General features: G+C 40.2%; 1 protein-coding gene across 2 annotated transcripts in view; it reads left to right on the plus strand.

The window, feature by feature from the left end:
- The first annotated feature begins 671 nt into the window (after positions 1 to 671).
- Positions 672 to 18,767, plus strand: part of esyt1b (extended synaptotagmin-like protein 1b) — a 25,138-nt gene continuing 7,042 nt past the window's right edge. The window contains exons 1-39 of one of the 2 annotated variants that reach the window (XM_024270226.2): positions 672 to 1,233; positions 1,790 to 1,831; positions 3,879 to 4,013; positions 4,105 to 4,178; positions 4,272 to 4,344; positions 4,469 to 4,558; positions 4,700 to 4,755; positions 4,869 to 4,989; positions 5,068 to 5,244; positions 5,376 to 5,458; positions 6,189 to 6,237; positions 6,319 to 6,408; positions 6,551 to 6,646; positions 8,467 to 8,538; positions 8,617 to 8,703; positions 8,784 to 8,933; positions 9,071 to 9,184; positions 9,283 to 9,459; positions 10,390 to 10,475; positions 10,552 to 10,600; positions 10,680 to 10,769; positions 10,868 to 10,963; positions 11,054 to 11,125; positions 12,435 to 12,521; positions 12,598 to 12,744; positions 12,914 to 13,017; positions 13,095 to 13,269; positions 13,360 to 13,536; positions 13,607 to 13,689; positions 15,830 to 15,878; positions 15,948 to 16,037; positions 16,120 to 16,215; positions 16,346 to 16,417; positions 16,732 to 16,818; positions 16,890 to 17,036; positions 17,106 to 17,233; positions 17,351 to 17,474; positions 17,565 to 17,623; positions 17,740 to 17,878. In XM_024270226.2, coding sequence (XP_024125994.1) covers positions 892 to 1,233; positions 1,790 to 1,831; positions 3,879 to 4,013; positions 4,105 to 4,178; positions 4,272 to 4,344; positions 4,469 to 4,558; positions 4,700 to 4,755; positions 4,869 to 4,989; positions 5,068 to 5,244; positions 5,376 to 5,458; positions 6,189 to 6,237; positions 6,319 to 6,408; positions 6,551 to 6,646; positions 8,467 to 8,538; positions 8,617 to 8,703; positions 8,784 to 8,933; positions 9,071 to 9,184; positions 9,283 to 9,459; positions 10,390 to 10,475; positions 10,552 to 10,600; positions 10,680 to 10,769; positions 10,868 to 10,963; positions 11,054 to 11,125; positions 12,435 to 12,521; positions 12,598 to 12,744; positions 12,914 to 13,017; positions 13,095 to 13,269; positions 13,360 to 13,536; positions 13,607 to 13,689; positions 15,830 to 15,878; positions 15,948 to 16,037; positions 16,120 to 16,215; positions 16,346 to 16,417; positions 16,732 to 16,818; positions 16,890 to 17,036; positions 17,106 to 17,233; positions 17,351 to 17,474; positions 17,565 to 17,623; positions 17,740 to 17,878 — 4,185 coding nt within the window. In that variant the 5' untranslated portion in view covers positions 672 to 891. The remainder of the gene's footprint in view (positions 1,234 to 1,789; positions 1,832 to 3,878; positions 4,014 to 4,104; positions 4,179 to 4,271; positions 4,345 to 4,468; positions 4,559 to 4,699; positions 4,756 to 4,868; positions 4,990 to 5,067; positions 5,245 to 5,375; positions 5,459 to 6,188; positions 6,238 to 6,318; positions 6,409 to 6,550; positions 6,647 to 8,466; positions 8,539 to 8,616; positions 8,704 to 8,783; positions 8,934 to 9,070; positions 9,185 to 9,282; positions 9,460 to 10,389; positions 10,476 to 10,551; positions 10,601 to 10,679; positions 10,770 to 10,867; positions 10,964 to 11,053; positions 11,126 to 12,434; positions 12,522 to 12,597; positions 12,745 to 12,913; positions 13,018 to 13,094; positions 13,270 to 13,359; positions 13,537 to 13,606; positions 13,690 to 15,829; positions 15,879 to 15,947; positions 16,038 to 16,119; positions 16,216 to 16,345; positions 16,418 to 16,731; positions 16,819 to 16,889; positions 17,037 to 17,105; positions 17,234 to 17,350; positions 17,475 to 17,564; positions 17,624 to 17,739; positions 17,879 to 18,767) is intronic. The other variant, XM_024270227.2, reaches the window with a different exon arrangement.

Genomic DNA, 18,767 nt, shown 5'->3' on the forward strand with positions numbered 1-18,767 from the left:
TCAATTAAACAAAAAGGTAGGTGGTCCTGATAGGAAACGTGGAAATAGTGCAAAGTTAAAGGTGCCATTAACTTTGAGGCTACAAGATCAGCCTGAATGTTCATTATTGAGAGCAAACTCACTCAGATCTACAAAAAAATGTTTTCAACAAATTCCACTTTATTAGATAACAGTATTAATTTATGTGTGAAAAGTCACTTTCTTGTTTTTCCAGCTCTGTTTGCGTAGTAAACAGGCATCTAGCCCTGTCCAATATGGCGTCCAACTTTGTATATGCAACAAGCTAGCTGGTACTAATCATTGAATGCAACCACTGTAGAGGGGCTTTTGTTTGTCTGGGGCCCCCAAACTGCTAACTCCGCCACTGGCTTTGTGTCAAAAACAAATTTTTGTTGTCACCATATAAAAACACTCATGATGCTAAACAGAACTTTGTTTAACTTATTATTTTCCATTTTTAAGGGTTTCAACATGCTCTCCTTGTTTTTAAGAACATTAATTCAAAATAAATTTCAGAATTTAACGAGAAAATGTTTGTAAAGGCTTTGTTCTGTCAGTTTAAAGCTGTCCCTGTGGCCTTTTCTTTAACAAAGCTCAAATCTCAGATGTTATTTTCAGATGAGAATGACGCAGCAGCGAAAAATTCGCCTCTTTTTTTCTGCGGCGGTGGGCGTGGCTTCGGGCTCCATCCAGTTAACGGGACTGTCTTCTTAGTGTGTCTACTTACTTTCCTGTCTTCATTCAGGACAAACTCAGAAACTTTCAGTTTATTTGAATTCATCCGCCTTTAAACCAAGCACTCGGTCGGACACCGTACCGCTTGTTCGCCCAGGATCTGACTCTAGACATGGAGCTTTAGCCGTTAAGTTAGTTAAGAGACCAGAGAAGATTATGCAAAGCGACAAATCGGAGCCGATGGAGCCCAAGGGCGCCGAGGGTTCGAACCCGCCGAGCGACGGGGCTGAGGAAGAGCCCGTCCAGGCCAAGGGGATCAGCGCCGTGGCGGTGCTGTGGACCTTCGGGAAATGCCTGAGCGCCCTGCTGCCAGTCTACCTGGCCGGTTATTACCGGGTGAGCACCAGCCTGCTGGTGTTCGGCATGATGGTCTACACGGGATGGAAACACGTCCGAGAAGCGAAGGAGGAGCGCCTCCGGTCGGCCATGCAGCTGCACGACGGGAACGAGTACGCGTCCAGCAGGCTCTCCAAAATCAAGCGAGACCTTCCAGCGTGGGTGAGATCAAGCAGCCAAATGTATAAATAAAAATCCAGCCACTTCCCTATTTGATCTGAAGTGACTTCACATTAACCACAGCTGTGGTTTCTGTAAACACAGTATCATCTTGAAACGTAACCAATATCTTTGCGTCTCTATTTGCAAGCAATGCACCTAAAGCAATCTTAATTACAGTTTGCATTACTTAGTCTTATATAAAGTCCTCAAAATTCTGCAAGTGCATCATTTTAAATCAAACGAAACCTTCAGGATGCCATCAAAGCAGCAGAGAAGATGAGTTTCAGTTTGTGTCTTCAGTGGGTTCTCAACAAACTGATTGCATGGTTGATCACAGGAAGTCTATAAACATTTGCAAAACATGCATGTCTGAAGCCTTTAAAATTGAATCCAAATTATCTATATTACATATCTTTACCTAAACCATTTTGTAAAACATGAGTTACCAGCTTTAGAGCTAATGACATCCCCAGACTACCCACTTGGACAAAATCATTTCCTTTTCCTGTTGAGTGTTTACAGGCTGTTTAGCTAAAACCAATTTCTCCTCCCTCAGGTAAACTTTCCCGACGTAGAAAAAGTGGAATGGCTAAACAAGGTAAGAAAGCAAAGGTTTCACTTTCCATTGCTTTTTAGTGCCGCAGACAAGCATATTTAGGCAGAAGAGTAATGCTGATTGACACTGGTGCCCGCATGTTACAAGGTAGCACTGCTGCTGGCGTGCTCCTGTGAAGGCCACACCCCTGCTGGCTTGTGGTGCGCTGCAGGGAGCAGGCCCGGCGCCAGGCAGCTCTCTCAACATTTCCACTTCAGCGGCAGCAGCACAGGAAAGTGGGGGAGAGAGCCTTTTCTTTTCAGACTTCCAAAAAAAGGCAGCCGCCTCATTTGTCTGGCCCAGAAAATAAACAGTTTTGGTAACAGCAGATCCATGAGACCCAAGCAGCAGACGACAAACAAAGGATCTGTTTGAGAGCGATAACTGGAGGGGTGGTCAGCAGATTCCTCTGACTTCCACAGGAGCCAGCAGTTTATGACTCACTCTGCATTTATGCCACACAGTAACCGACTGTTCTGCTTTTTCCCTTCGTTACAAAACACTGCCCCGCTTCAAGGTTACTCCAATTCCCCCAAGACCACGAAATAAGTCTGCCTGCTTTCCACATAACATTGTATGCAGTGAACCCATTCAACCCACTCATTGTGACACAAACACAAATAGGAGGACAAAACAGCTGTGAAGGCTGAGCTGGCTGCAGCTGACACTGTCCTTCATTTTGGTTATTAAAGTTCCACTCCAATCATTTTTGATCTTTTAAAAGTCTTTTAATCATCATCAAGCCATTTTTAGCCCCAAAAAACTTGCCTTTTTAGGACACTTTCTGCAGAGTTGATTAGAAATTCGCCTCTGAGTTTTGAACTGGAGCATTGGCTAATGCTCTCTGTTATCCGCTCTCCTGCTAGCTTACAGCCCCTCACACCCCCAACGTAACATTAGCAGTGCAACAAAAATGCAGAGCAATACCGGAGATATTTGGCCATACAGTTTTGAGCCAGATGAGGAAAACAAAGACGTTCATGGACCTATTTGTCTGCAAGTGGATAAATTAAAGTAGAGAGAAGCAGGGAGTCTATTTTTTACAACAGCATTTTTTGTCTGCTCCGAATTCACAACGATTTGAATAAAAAAATACTCAGAAATATAATTTGATCTTAAAGACCTATCTGTGGACCATGTCATGATGGTCTATGTAAAGAAAAGTTTAATCAAAACTAATTTTCTGAGTATTTCTTTATTTAAATCTTTGTGAAAAAATTTCATTTAAAAAGCTTGTAGTTGCTACTTACAATCTTCATTCTACAGGCCTCAAGCTCCATGGATTCTGATGCAACTAGTTACAACAAATAGATCCATGTACGTCTTTGTTTTCCACAACTGAGCTGGTATTTGGCTCAAAACTGTACGGCTGGATAGCTCCAATATTGCTCAACCTTGTTGTTGCACCGAGGATTTTATCTTGGGGTTTTAAGGAGCTGTAAGCGTGTAATAGATAGAGTGTAAACAAAGGGATCAAGAGAATTAAGTGTAGAATTACTTCACATCAACAGTCTTGCCCATAACTCAGAGGTGAATTTCTAAAAAAAAAATCCTTCCGCTCTGCAGAAACTATGTCCTAAAAAATGATACAGATTATTTATTTTGGCTAAAATGGCACAATCCTAATTAAAAGACCACTGAGATCGCTTTTAACCCATAGAAACTCAGACCCATTTTCCTTTAAACTAAAATTATGTGGAAAAAAAACACAAACCAAGTTGACTACGCTGATGTCACTATGGGTTCTTATGGGTTAAAATAGATTGGTGTAAGACTTTAAAGTTCTTTCTGTATGTCCTCCATCATCAGAAAAAATCCACAAACATGATAAAAAAAAAAAAAATTTCATCAAAGTGGGTCTTTAAGGAAAAAATGTCTAAAGTGGCAGGGTTAGGCTCCGGCAGCCATGTGACCCCAAAAGGGACATAGCGGTTTAGAAAATAGATGGATGGACATCTGACTGATCTGCTGTTCAGTTGCTAAAAATGTTTAACTAAATCTCCAGAGTTTTCTTCTAAAGTATCTTACACTGCGAGCTTGTCCTTGACAGGTTCTGCAGCAGGTGTGGCCCTTCGTTGGCCAGTACTTGGAAAAGCTGTTGGTGGAAACTATTGCTCCATCCATCAGAGCCTCCACCACTCACCTTCAGACCTTTAATTTCACTAAGGTGGACATGGGAGACAAGGTGACGGCATAGAGACTGATCCACATCATCATTTCACTTAAATGCATCCTACATTTGTGCGTGTGAATGAAATGTTTTCTGCTTGATTCAGGCCATGAAGGTTGTGGGAATCAAGGCCCACACAGAAAACGATAAAGGACAAGTCCTGTTAGATCTCTACATCAGGTGACTGTTCATTCTTTGAACTCTGATCACTCCAGTGACCTCTGATTTAGACATTTCCAGACTGTGATGAACTCTTTGTTTATGTCCCCTCAGTTATGTTGGCAATGTTGAGATTAACGTTGAAGTGAAACGATACTTCTGCAAGGCTGGAGTCAAAGGAATACAGGTAGGCCTGGACAACTCTGTTTATTGAGCAGCTTCATACCATTTCAGGTTATTCAACCTCAGCAGGCGTCTGCCTCTGTGTATTGCATCAACACAGCTCACATCCTCTGTGTTTCTGTCTTTAGCTTCATGGGATGATGCGTGTGATTCTGGAGCCTCTGATTGGCGATGTGCCCATTGTGGGCGCAGTCACTATGTTTTTCATCCGTCGTCCTGTAGGTCCATCAGCAGTCACCTTCCTCTTTGTCCTTTTCCTGTTGTATCATCAGTCGGTCCTGCTGTAGATATCATGTGACGCTCTCATTTGCTGCAAATCAATTGATTCTCTCTGTGACTGGGCTCCTGTTTCTTCCCAGAAACTAGACATCAACTGGACTGGACTGACAAATCTGTTTGACATTCCGGGTGTGAAGTGAGTCCTGCAGACATAAAACTTCACTGTAGTCATTCTCACACCTTTATTTTGAAAGTATATCTAAAGGATTTGAAGTTTTTCCACTGAAATGTGACTGTGGTTCATTGCAGTGCCAAGTCCGACAGCATGATTATGGATGCCATCGCTTCATTCTTGGTGCTGCCTAACCGGCTGGTTGTCCCACTGGTTCCTGATTTGCACTTGGCCCAGTTGCGCTGTCCTCTGCCCAGGGTAAAGTCTGAGAACACAGATGCAGACGATGACAGTCCTTGGAAAAGGCTTCTATAAGCTCCTGTCTTCTTTTTCCAGGGTGTGGTTCGAATTCACCTGTTAGAGGCTCAGAATTTGCCAGCCAATGACCACAACGTGAAGGGGGTGATGGCCGGCCTGTCCGACCCCTATGCCGTTTTGAGGGTGGGGCCTCAGACATTTACATCCAAACACATTGACAATACGGACTGTCCCAAGTGGGAAGAGATGTATGAGGTGAGCAAGAATATGTAATTGAAATTAGAGACTTGTGCAATCCTCCCATCTGAGTCTTATTCTGTGTGTTGTGTTAGTCTGGATTTGTCTCGTATCAGTGCTCATGTCCTCATGTGTTTCCCTTACACCAGGTGATAGTCCATGAAGTGCCTGGTCAGGAGTTGGAGGTGGAGGTGTACGACAAAGACCGAGACCAAGACGATTTTCTGGGAAGGTGTGAAATTCCCATCTTTTTCGTTCTCTTCTAAATGTCTAGTTTTCGGTTCATCTGTCAAAATCAATGAGAAAAAAGCCTCAACACACACACTTCTTTTATAACTGTTAAAAAGTTCTTCAGTTTGTTTTACTCTTTTTTTTAAGGATGCAACGATTCTTTGTGAATCGGTAAAAAAACGATTCAAACCCGTCAAAATTTTCATCGGTACAGAAAATTTTAAAATTGGTTTCTCAGCCTGTGCCTGAATTTAGAAAAATGCAGAGCAGATGACATTTTTCCATGCAGGCTGTGAGTGTGTGCACACCTGTGTGTGTAGCGGAGGGGCTGCGTGCTCTTCATCTGCGCCTCCCTCCTGGGAAAGTCTCACAGCTCCTTCGGATATAAAATTTTTACATAAGTCAGTCCCTCCAGGATTTAGTGATGTTGCAATCGCAACTATTAGCGCAAATTCACGCAAAGCTGAGATTTGTTCCTCACCCTGCAATGTTACATTTTCATCGCAACTTTCCTGTAACTTTGACCAATCTATCATGACAACAGTCATGGGTGATGACGCGACTGTTTCCCTTCTGACTGTAAGGGGAAAAAAGAAAACATACTTGGCCTTAAAATACCTTTAATTCATTGTGTTGAAACAAAAAAAATCTGAAAAAAATCGAAATTGTGACTTTAAAACTGTAAATCGAATCGTGGCTTGACTGAATTTTTACTTTTTTTCTTCATATAGGACCAAACTGGATTTGGGCATTGTTAAAAACTCCATTGCCGTGGACGATGTAAGTGAATACTGTTAGGTCTCTTAAAAACAAATATAGTCATGATCATATTTAAGTGTGTGCTCATCAACCTCATTGCAGTGGTTCACACTGAAGGAGTCTTCATCTGGACGGATTCACTTCAGACTCGAGTGGCTCTCATTGCTTTCCACCACTGATAAATTAGAACAGGTTGGAGCCTATAATTTTCTGTTTTTCATATTTCTCGCTACCGTACTCTATCAGTTTTTTTGTTAATTTATAAAGTATTATACGATAAAAACTTGTGACCGACCAGATTCCAGTGACACATTTTTTCTTTAAAATTCCTCAGGTCTTAAAGAGGAATGAAACCGTCACTGGAAAAAATTTGGAGCCACCTTCTTCTGCCGTTTTAGTCGTGTATCTGGACAAGGCTAAGGCACTTCCTGTGAGTCAAACATCACTACCATATTTGTGTGTGGTGCAGAGTTGATTTCTGTTTCGAGCCTTAAATGGCTTTCTTCATCTGTGGACTTTAATCACCGTCATCCTCTTGAGATGTGAAAGAATGTACTCAAATACCTGTTGTTTTCAGAGCACTGTTAGAGGGAAGCAGAAACTGGGTGTTTACTGCCAGCTTCTGTGGTTTTATGCTCACTTCCTGGATTTTACCACAGCTTTTTCAAGCATTTCTGCTGCTGCCATGGTTACTGCATACAGTATTACTCAGACCCACATGGTTATGATCCAGCTACAGAGTATCACTATCATTCACTATATACGAGAACTGGACCCAGTGACCTCATCCCACCTTGTGTTCTAAACAGGAAGTACTCTCTGGACCAATAAGACAAAATCCTATAGACTTCCGTTGAGAAATGAGCAGCTGTTACTTAGTCATTCCATTTGTCAGAATAACTATTCTTGCTCTGCTACCTTTTTTTTACATTTTCTTGCTAATCTAAATTTTTTATGCTATTCTTTCTATGGTGCAAGTTATTGGACCAGTCAAATAAAAGTATGTGGTCTCGTATTGAACGTTCAAAGCATTGATTGACAGATTCGTCCAAGTCTGCCTAAAGTGGTAGGAGTGTGGACTTCCAGCAGGCTCACTCCTGATTGGCTAGAGTGGTTGTCATAGAAATTATTACTCAGACTGATTCGAAACAATCACTGCTATTGACCTTTTCTGCCTCCTACATGGTGATCACTTTATCACAAAACAACGGCGACTGAATTTACTTAATTTGGTTGGTGCTGGTGTGGGTACCACATGTGTTCGGCAACACCACTTAAACAAACTACTTAGTGTTGAGATCTGCTCAGACTACATATTTTTGTTTTAGGTTTACATTTTCTTTTGTAACCTAAAGTTATTTTCCCTCATAATTATCTTTTATTATTTTTCATTGACATCTCCTTCCCTAACAACTGCTCTCTTCAGAGTTTATGTCACTGGGTAGAAAGTGAACGCTGCATATTCGTCCTCCGGTCTGTGCGCCTAAGAAAGAAGTTCAACACTGGCAGCACGTATTTTGAAAATGACATGCAAGTAGTCACTTTCTTTTTTCAAAAGAAATATCTGCGACCAACAACAATATTTTGCTTCAGACGCACCTAAAATACGTCCAGGCAATGCAGCAATGTTCATCTTACGCGAATATCCATCGGTTTTTGAGCTGGTCGTATGTAAATACGTATGTGTAACATCAGTCTTTAAAATCATTTAAAACATCAAACAATAATAAAAAGATTTGAATACATCAATGATGAACAAAACTAGCATGGTACTCTCTAGCACACACTTCGTGCATCCCTGATTTCTCTCCATAAAAATGCAATACCTGTCCTGTGATGATTCCTCTCTATCTGATTATTTTGTTGTAATGTTTTCTGCATTTGATTGCAAAGCATTGCGTCCCCTTTTATGATTCTTTGCATAGTTGTTCAGACCTCGTCAGTTCTTCATTCGAGGAGATGCAATGCGTGTGTCACTAACCGACGTCCGAGTATGGCCAATCCAGTGATATTTATAAATGGTACAATGGTCCGGCCAATCGCAATCTAAGGCGTCATCAAGTCGCAAGCCCCTGTACTGATCTGTCAGGCTGAGCACATATGGTACCTAAATTGGAAGTAAGCCATTTTTTGTGGATGAAGTCACACTTGTCCAGTTCTGTTGTACAGACAAATGTCACTATTCATGAACTTTACAGCGAGTCAATATTTTATTTTATTTTTGTTTTTTTTTTGTTTGTTTGTTTTAAGATGAAGAAAGGAAATAAAGAGCCAAATCCCACCGTCCAAATATCTGTGCAGGACACCAAAAAAGACAGCAAGGTAAATGTAGTAAATGTGATCAAGAGATCAATCATACTGCACGCAAATGTTGATGCTGTTTTTCCATGCTTTTTTCAGACTTGCTACACAACTGTTGATCCCGAGTGGGAGGAAGCTTTTACCTTCTTCATTCAGGATCCCCACAAACAGGACATAGACTTTCAGGTATCGTCTATAACAGCGTGACTGTTGTTTTTGATAATTCAAGGAGTCAAGGTTTTGATTTAGCTTTTGTCCTCATTAAGGTGAAGGATGCTGACAGCAAGCAGCCTTTGGGCAGCCTCAGAATCCCTCTGTCCCGCATCCTGAAAGAGTCGGATCTGTCTTTGGACCAGTGGTTTGAGTTGGATAATTCTGGACCAGCCAGTCGCATCTATGTCAATACAGTTCTCAGGGTACCTTTGCAGGATTCTTTTCTTGAATTGTTGTAGTAAAAAACAAAATCATATGGATCTTTCAGTGCTTAAAGTCAAGAGGAATGAAACAGAACAAAAGGAGCAGCAATTAATTTTTATTTTTAATTCTTTTTTAGGTCTTATGGTTGGATGAGGAAAATATTAAGGCTGAAGTGTCATCCACTGTGGCAGCTGGAATGAAGAAAGCGCTGCCCCAGAAGTCCTCCCCCCATCCCAGCTTTGCCACAGAGGTAATAAGGGGCAGTGAGAACAGAATGGAGTCTATATTTAAGACAAAGCACAACTGAGATAAGTGTATTAATATATTCTTTTTTAAAATCTCATTTAGGGTCTTCTTAGGATTCACTTGTTGGCAGGTCAAAATCTTGTTCCCAAAGACAATCGACTGGGCGGCATAATGAAAGGCAAGAGCGACCCCTACGTGAAGATCAGCATTGGGGGTGAAACCTTCACGAGCCAAACCATAAACGAAAACCTTAATCCCACCTGGAATGAGATGTATGAAGTAAGGTTCTTGCCACATTAACAGGTTTTATTGAATGATGCATTTGCAAGAATAGGTGTGTGTGTGGGTATAAAGCCCAGCATCAAAACCTTAAAGCAAAAGTCTTTAGCCTCAAGAGGTGCTAGAAATATAAAATAAAAGCATTTTAGGAGTATTTTTTTGTATATTATTGTCCTTTCACTAACAAGGAGTCATATTTAAAGAACCACTCCAATAAATATTGTGTTTTTGGTGTTTTTAACCTGTTGTAGTACCATTTTTCTCATAAGAGAAGACGTACGCAAAATAATTTAACATTAAAACTACGTTTCTGAATATTTATTTATTCAAATGCGTTGGATCAAGAGCAGATGAAAACCAGATGTTTGAAAAAGCATGGGTTCATGACGCAACCACTGCTAAAGTCTTTCTTCTCCGTTTTAGCTCTAAACCCTTCACTTGCAGACAAACAGATCCATTAAAGTCTTAATTTTCCTTGTCTGAACTGACATCTGCTGCAAAACTGTGCGGCTCCTTAGCTCCAATAATTTTCTCAGTTTTTTTTTTTGTTGCTATGCTAACGTTAGCTTGAAAAGGATGTGCTTGTTGATAGTGGAAGAGAGTGTAAACAAAGGCATGCTGGGAAACTAGTTAGGCTAACTTCGGCACCCACAACTCAGTGGGGAATTTCTAATAAACTCTTGTAGCTCTGCAGAAAATATGTCTTAAAAATGGTACAGGCTTTTGATTTAGGTTAAAAATATCATATTCATTATTAAAAGACCACTAGGAACAATTGGAATGGGACTTTAAAGAAAATAAAAACATGCTAGATTTCTCTTGAAATTCGGTTTTGACATGCATCTAATTCCAACATTTAAAATAAAATTACCCAAAGTTTGAAGAACAAAAGAAGGACTAATAAAGTTTGTGATTTTGAATATTTCTCAGGTGATTCTTACCCAGCTTCCAGGCCAGGAGCTGCATGTGGAGGTGTTTGATAAAGATATGGATATGAAGGATGACTTCATGGGCAGGTCACTACAATAGAAGCTTTTTATTATGGAGTATAAACAGATTATGTATTCTAATCTCATCATTTTTGATCTCCAGGTTGAAGATCGATTTGAAGGACATCATTGACGCCCAATACGCAGATCAGGTGGGCAGATGCTACACTTTAACTCAAGTGGATCGATTCTGCTTGACGTTCTTCATCATATCTTTCTTTATTCTTTCAGTGGTACCCCCTCAGTGATGTGAAGTCTGGTCGGGTTCACCTCGTGCTCGAGTGGGTTCCCACATCCTCAGAAGCAGACAGACTGGACCAGGTCCACATTTTCAAATTTAATCTTCAATTATTCATGACTGCTGCTTCCAAAGCCTGATTCATCATGCATATCTCTATCTTTATTTCCTGTCTGGGTAGGCTCTCCAGTTCTACTCCAGACAGTCTTTCCAAAACAAGGCGGTGCCCTCAGCAGGTCTGCTCTTTGTCTATATTGAGCAGGCATATGGCTTACCAGTGAGTCTCCTAATGACTTTGTGAGCAATAATATGGAAAACTGGGCGTCAGCTTTTCAACCCACAATTCTTATTATTTTACTCCCTTTAGGTCAAAAAGAGTGGAAAAGATCCAAAAGCAGGAGCGGAGTTGATGCTTGGAAAAGTGTCTCGTAAAACCACAGTAAGACCCAAACTTTGCTTTAAGACCCAGCCAAATGAAACCCGTTTATTTGGTGTTTTTTACAGGTTTTTGTGGTGTTTTTCTCTCAATGGAGGATATATTTAAAGAAAATCAAATGTATATCTGAGTATGTGTTGTGAATCAGGAGCAGATAAATATATGTCATTGGAAAAAGCTTGTAGGTGCAGCGTAGAACCTACAATGACAAGCCTCAAGCTCCCATTCTGATACATCCACCTGTATACGGATAGATCCATGTACTTCTTCAGATTGTACAACTGTATACCTCTAATTTTGCTCACCATTTTGGTTGCACCAGTTATGTTAGGTTGGGAGTGTGAGGGGGTGTAAGATGGGGGGAGAGTGTGTAAACAGATGAGTGATGGAAGGTAGAGGTAGGCAATACTTCCACCCACAGGTCAGAGGCAAATTTCTAATGAACTACTGCCGCTCTAAACAAACTATGTATTTTTTATTTCTTTTTGCCTTAAAACTAAGGGTTTAGGGAAAAATTTATTTTGGGATATATTGTAATATGTCATTTGGCGATACTTGCATCGATTTAAAATACTGACAAGACGATATTTATATATTTATCTATTTAAAAGCGTCCTTTGTTTTTTTTGTCCACCTAAACCTCCAGCCACTAGTTGGCAGTAAAGCACACTGAGCCATTTTGAGGAGCTCTACACTGCGATCAAAGCAACAAGATCTCGCAGAACCAGCTTGTGTTAAATGTTCAGTCATTAAATAAAAACAATTTGACCATTTTATTAAAATGGAAGATGTATTAATATTAATTTTGAGTTTTTTTCAAAGTCATACTCCTTAAAAAAGTGAGAATTTGTTCTGGAATAGTGTTAGGATATATCACAATACATATCGTATCGTGAGAGACATATTGGGGTATGTATCGTATCGTCATACCCCTACTAAAAACAGCATTATCATAATTAGAAGAACACTGGGAACACTTTGAAAATAGATCAAAAGATGATCACCATCCCATTTTGAGCTTCTGAGTTGTGGGTGTGGAGCGACTCCGACCCCTTCCTCTCCCTTACGCTGAAAGCTTGGTGCAGGGAGCTTGTGGCCCACCCAGCGTATTTTCTTCACAAATAAACTCTTTATTCAAACAGCATTTTTTTATCTGATCCTTTTTCACAAGAATTTGGGAAAAAATGCAAAGAAATGCCATTTTTATCCCACAAGAACATTTTCATTGAAGTGGGATTTTAAATATCCAGAGAGTGCTGTTTTTGCCTCAACATCTTATCTTTAAGGAATGTTTGCTCATTTTCCTCTGAAGGTATGCGATCGGACAACATCTCCTCATTGGAACGAGGCTTTTAGCTTCCTGGTGCGTGACCCCAGAGAAGATGTTCTGATAGTTAAGGTGAGCGATCTCACATACCGATCATGAGAAGATTTCCCAGTTTCTCTCATACTGTTTGTTGTTATCACTGTTCCAGCTCTCTCACAGCTGGACCCTGCCTATTGGCTCTTTGGTGGTTCCGATGGGAGAACTGCTATCTGAACCAGACCTGGTTCTGGATCGGTGGTTCCATCTGGACGGAGCGTCACCTGAAAGTCAGATCCAATTGAGAATCGAACTGAAAGTAATGGAAACTTTTTTCTTTTTGAAGAACTCATTCTGTTTTTAATTTCTTTTATAATATTCTTGGTTGGCAGAGTCTTGTCCCAAACCTTTTTTCTGATTCTTGTTTTTAAATTTTTGGCTACAATACCTCTGTTCACAATATGGTAACAAAGTGAATCTAATTGCAGTTGCTGATTCCTACTAAATGTCCTGGTGCTGGAAAGCCGAAGGTCAATGCAGCAGCTGATCATCCACCAGCCAAACCCAAGCAAGAGGAAGACACGGCTCTTAAGTGAGATAAATTATTCAGAAATGGTTTTTGATGCAACATTTTTTTTATCTTGTCAATGTTCCTCATTATAAATCTAGGTCAGGTTCAGTGGACACTCCCGTGGAGACAATAACCTCATCCATGACTTCTGAGGAAGTAATTCAAGAAAAAGAAGCTGAAAATGATGAGAACGAAGACGAGGATGAAGAATTCCAGAGTCCTGCTGCAACAGAACCCCTTCATACTTCACCACACCTGAGCTTTGCCACTGAGGTAAAATCACAAAGTGACGGCAGCAGAAACACAAAACCCAGTTGAAACTTTGATCTAAGAGCTGCTTGTGTTCACATTTTCTCCTTTCAGGGACTGCTGAGAATCATCCTGTTGGAGGCCCAGGATCTGGTTGCTAAGGACAACAGGTTTGGGCGCATGGTGAAAGGCAAGAGTGACCCCTATGCTGTCATCAATGTTGGACAGTTCTTGTTCAAGAGTCATGTGGTCGAGGAAAATCTCAGTCCAGTCTGGAATGAGATGTATGAGGTGCGTGAAGGGCTTATAGTTGTCTTAAATTCATTTATTATTCCGTCTGAACTGCTTTGTGGCGCTGCAGATGGTGCTCAGGCCTCAGTCTGGACAGGAAGTGCAGGTGGAGCTGTTTGACAAAGACGTAGACAAAGATGACTTCCTGGGCAGGTGAGGGTTATTTCAAACGTTTCTGTTCAATTATTTCTAGAGCAGGGGTGGACAAACTACTCTCCGAGGGCCGTTAAACCATTTAATCTGGCTTGCCAAACTGGAATAAATGATTTTGAATACTCATATTCATGTTTTATTTTCCGTGTAATTCAGGTGTCTCCCCACAGATGGGGCACTACAGATAAATTGACCTTTGTTTAGGCACAGAAAGTTCTGCATTTATGTAATATTTGAAGATTTTTTTCTGATATTCATGTGTGATTTCCAAGTGGGAAAGTCATTTTTCTGATTATTCCAACACCACATGAATGCAGAATTTCCCTAAAATTCAGTTTTTCCCTGAGGAACATCAACCCATTGGGGAAGATGGCACTAAAGTGGAAACAAAAGTCGTAGTTTTGAAATAAAAAAATCCAAAATGTTCTGTTTTAAAGTAATTTTCAATCAAGTTTCAAGTACTTTTTTGTATGTCTTTCTTTTACAAGGTAACTTACCAAAACATGCTACGAATCTGGTCCTTTCAAATTTTAGACATTTTTATGGCCCACAAATAAGAGTTTGCCAATCCCTGGTCTGGTGCGATCTTAATCTACTTTTATTTTATGTCACATTCAAGAGTTTCACTTTTCAAGCCATAAAAAAAATTATTACAACTATTTTTATTTCTCAAATAAATAGCAACAGTCGTCAAGGCTCTAAACCAGGGGTATTCAAATCCAGGCCTCGAGGGCCGGTGTCCTACATGTTTTCCAACCAACCTTCCATTGAAGCTCCTTATTGGCTAAACATACCTGATCCTGGAAATTAGCAGCCAATAAGGAGCTTCAATGTAAGGTTGGTTGGAAAACATGTAGGACACCGGCCCTCGAGGCCTGGATTTGAATACCCCTGCTCTTAACCATTGACTGTAAATGACAACTGGAGTGAGTGAGTGTGATGTCATCCATAGAAAACAGTTTATTTCCAGCTCCAACAAAAATAACTAAATTCATTTGTCCTTCTTCCGTGATATGGATGCCGCCTCGATGGAGCCAGACATCATTTGTAAGCAGTGATTGGTCTGAGTCTGCATTTCTATGGCAACCGCTCTCGCCAATCAGGAATGAGCTTGTTGGAAGTAGTCCACACCTCTACTACTTGAAATCAGGCTCGGGATTAGCAAGAAAATGTTAAAAAAATGTAGTAGAGCAAAAGTATGGTTATTCTGACAAATAGAACGAATGAGTAATAGCAGCTTCTTGGAGCCCGCAGGCACTTCCTGTTCTAAATGCAAGGGGGGAGAAGTCACTCAGTCTAGTTCTCATTTAAGGGTCAATTGTCTAAAACAGGAAGCAAACAGACACAAACAATTAAATCAGCTCAGATTGTTATTCAGCTGATTCCATTTTAGTTCTAAGCCAGACTTTTTAATGCAATAACGAAATATCTTTATTAAATCACACATAAGTAGATTTTTTTTCAACTCTATCCTTTGAACTTGTTTCTGAAGAAGTCATGGTTCCTTTTTAATGATATTCCTGTAAATGTATTTACAGCATTTTATTCAACCTGAGGTGTTTGGATCATTTCATCACCTCTTTTGTTTCCTTATTCTTTTCCAGACTTAGTCAAGTGACTTAAAATTTAGTTTTAGGTCAAATGTTTAATGACCCTGTACTATACTCCACCATCATGTCAGTTTCTTTGAGACGTATGTGCTTTCTGCTGTTTATGGTTAAACAACTATTTTGTTTTTTAGTCTGCTTTCTGTTACATAAATGAAGCGGGCAATAACTTTTAACCCTGCCAGCAATATTGTCCACTCTTATAACACTGCCTTTCAAACAATATCATTTAGGTAATTAATAAAAAGGTGGATTTATAATCTCTTTGATCATTTTAAATGAAAAATCAACAAACCATAACTTTACTAAAGCAAAATTAAGGAAGAATTGGTTGAAGAAAATAAATTAAGTGGCTGAGGATTTTTGTAATTATTTTAACTATATGAATACAGAATCATTGGTATTTACACATTATAAGAAAATCAGAAAATTTGCGAAAAGAATTGAATTTCTAAATGTTTTGGATATTTCATTCTCACTCATATAATCCTTGTGTTTTCATCATCAAACATTTAAATTGTTTCTCCTAACAGGTTCAAAATCCCCATATCTGACATAATCCAATCCCAGTACAAGGACCAGGTAGATCACTGCAGATTTGGATTTCAAAGGTTGATAGTTTGTGACTCACGTGACTCATTTCTGTCTTAGTGGTACACCCTCAGCAATGTGAATTCGGGTCGGGTTCGTCTGATAACAGAGTGGGTTCCAACTGTGTCGCGAAGTGACGCCCTGGATCAAGTTTGTACCTTTCTCAGTTTTTCCAGCTTCACGATTCCTCTGTTGTGTCACAGCAGTAAATGAATTTGTCGGATCCATGCAGGTGATGCAGCTGCAGTCCCTGCAGTCGTACCGTAACAAAGCCGTTCAGTCTGCGGCGCTGCTCTTTGTTTTTATGGACAGAGCACGCATGCTTCCTGTGAGTCCTCACACCTTTATTCTCGACATTTTGTGTCTAAAATTAAACTGTTGTTTTGCATACTGATATGTTTATGGCTCCAAGAAAGCTTAAAGAAAATGGATTAAACACATTTTGTTTCTTTGTGCAGTTTAAGAAAAGTGGAAAAGAGCCCAAAGCTGCAGCTGAACTTGTGATGGGCAACACAGCTTACAAAACAAAGGTGATCAATGGAGACATAATGCAGACACAAGACTTCTGTTCATAAGTTGTATTATTTAAGTTTGAAGTTTGAAGGAACATATACAATTTGTGCAAAATGATTTAAAATGATGATATTGTTTCCATGAAGCTTTACATTTGATCTCTCTTTAATTTCATCCATGACTTCACATCATTGTGACTTCAAATCCAACTTTAAATCATTAAAAACATGTTTAGTTTAACTTAATGCTCCTTAAAATTGAACTCAAACTCATTTAACAAACTGCATGTATTTATACTGTTTCCTCTGTCTCATTCTTTTTCTGTTTGAAGGTGTGTGAGCGCTCCAGGACCCCCCAGTGGAGTGAAGCTTTTTACTTCCTGGTTCACAACCCCAAAGAGGAAATGCTCATAGTGAAGGTGGATGTAACACAACAGATGAGCCACAAACCAGAAACATTTCCAGCTCATGATCTGGTGTATGTCTGCAGCTGTCCAGTGCATGGGACCAGCCAATGGGATCTCTGGTGGTTCCTGTGAGGGAACTGCTGTCGGAACCTCAGCTGGTTCTGGACAAGTGGATGCACCTGGACGGAGCTTTACCGGAAAGTGAAATTCTGCTCAGAGCTGAGCTCAAGGTATACATACGACTGCACGTATGCTGCTGCAGCTGACACACAGGCTGAGTGGAAGGTTGTTGTTTGCAGGTCCTGGACACTCGAATGACAGACGTTCCAAGACCATCTTCAGCTGCTTCCAAGAGAGAAACTGACGTGGAAAAAGTTCCCAAAGTAGCAAATGTGGAGAAAAAAAGTCCTGAACTGCCTGCAAACCAGTGAGTTATTTGTCTCATTGGGAAGGTTGGAGCTGTAAGCCCGCCAGTCAGAAACAGTAAAGACATATTATTGTGTTCAGTTTAGGCTTGATTTATGACCTCAGTTTGTGGTTTCAGATCTCCTGAGGTGTCAGAGCCTCAGAAAGAGCCTGAGGCTGCAGATCCCGACCTCTCCACAGCAAAGCCGGATCCCAGAGAACCAGCTGATGTTCAAACCACAAAGGATGTGTGTCCTTCTGCGGTCAGTCAGGTCTCCCAAAGAGACTAGTTAAAAGTCCTATAAATATGTTTTGTTATTTAGGTATCTGTATCTGTATCTGTCTGTCAGCAGATGGAGGAACAATCACATGATTTAAAAACACATCATGAACCAAAGACCCAAACAGAATCGTGAGTAAAAACGTGTCTGTATTTCTTTATTTTTTTTTTGTAATTTCTGATAGAAAATAAGTTGAAATATCAAAATACATACATAACAATTAATTCATATGTGTGTGTAAATGCAGCACTGCTGTAGAAGATCTCGCTCAGTCTACAATCTCGGGTCTTCCTACTGATAAAAAGACATCAGCAGTTCCTGAAATCCCTAAAGTGGATCCCGCTCTTCCATCACACACAACACCACCCAGAGACTTTGGGAAGGAGGTGGGTTTACCATGGTCTTCTCAGTAAAACGCAGCAGCAAACAAGTAAAGTGCTTTCATATCCACAGCTTTCACCGGCACACACAATTGTTTTTAGTACAAACTGCACAACAACAGACAGACAACAAGGTTGACTGTGGAGCAACCAGTAAAAAGTGCTCTTTACTACCACTGTAAATGTAAAATCATGCAGGAACTAAAGGCCGTGTCACTCAGCCACTTTGTACATTTTATGCATATTGCAAGGATGAAATACATGAATGTGGAAAAAGTTGTGAAATTTTCACAAATGTAGCACAAATGACCAATGTTAAAACCATGGAAGAAGTACAAATAAACCACACAGAAAACACGTAAATCATCAAACATGGACCATACCTGATTATTGTGCTTTTCGTTAGTGATTTGTCCATCAGTTGCATCATTTTAATGTGATATGTGTGCTGTATACGGAATATAAAAGTGATTCATGCGTGAAAAGCTTGTCAGACATATGTGGACATATGTGGAACAGTCAAGGAAAGCCACAAATTTGCATATGCATCTTGCAAAAGTCATGTGCAATTCTTGAACAGCTCAAAAGTGAATTCACGTAAAGACCCGTCGGCCTAAACCCTCGACAGACATCTGCACACATCGACTATGACAAAAGCAAGAAACACTGAAGAATTGCATACTGTATATCACACATGTATCACAAAAGACTGAGACTTCACACGTGGAAAATGCGTTAAATGTACATAGTGGCAGTGTTGGGGATAACAGATTACAAAGTTACGGATTGCTGCAGTCATATCACTTTCCAAACTGACACTCAAAGATGAGACAAAAAGAGAAGCTGCAATGAGTCCTCCCATCCTCGTGGAGCAGGTGAGCAGCAGAGCAGAGAC

This window comes from Oryzias melastigma, linkage group LG1 (genome assembly GCF_002922805.2).
Source record: "Oryzias melastigma strain HK-1 linkage group LG1, ASM292280v2, whole genome shotgun sequence".
Lineage (NCBI taxonomy): Eukaryota > Metazoa > Chordata > Actinopteri > Beloniformes > Adrianichthyidae > Oryzias > Oryzias melastigma.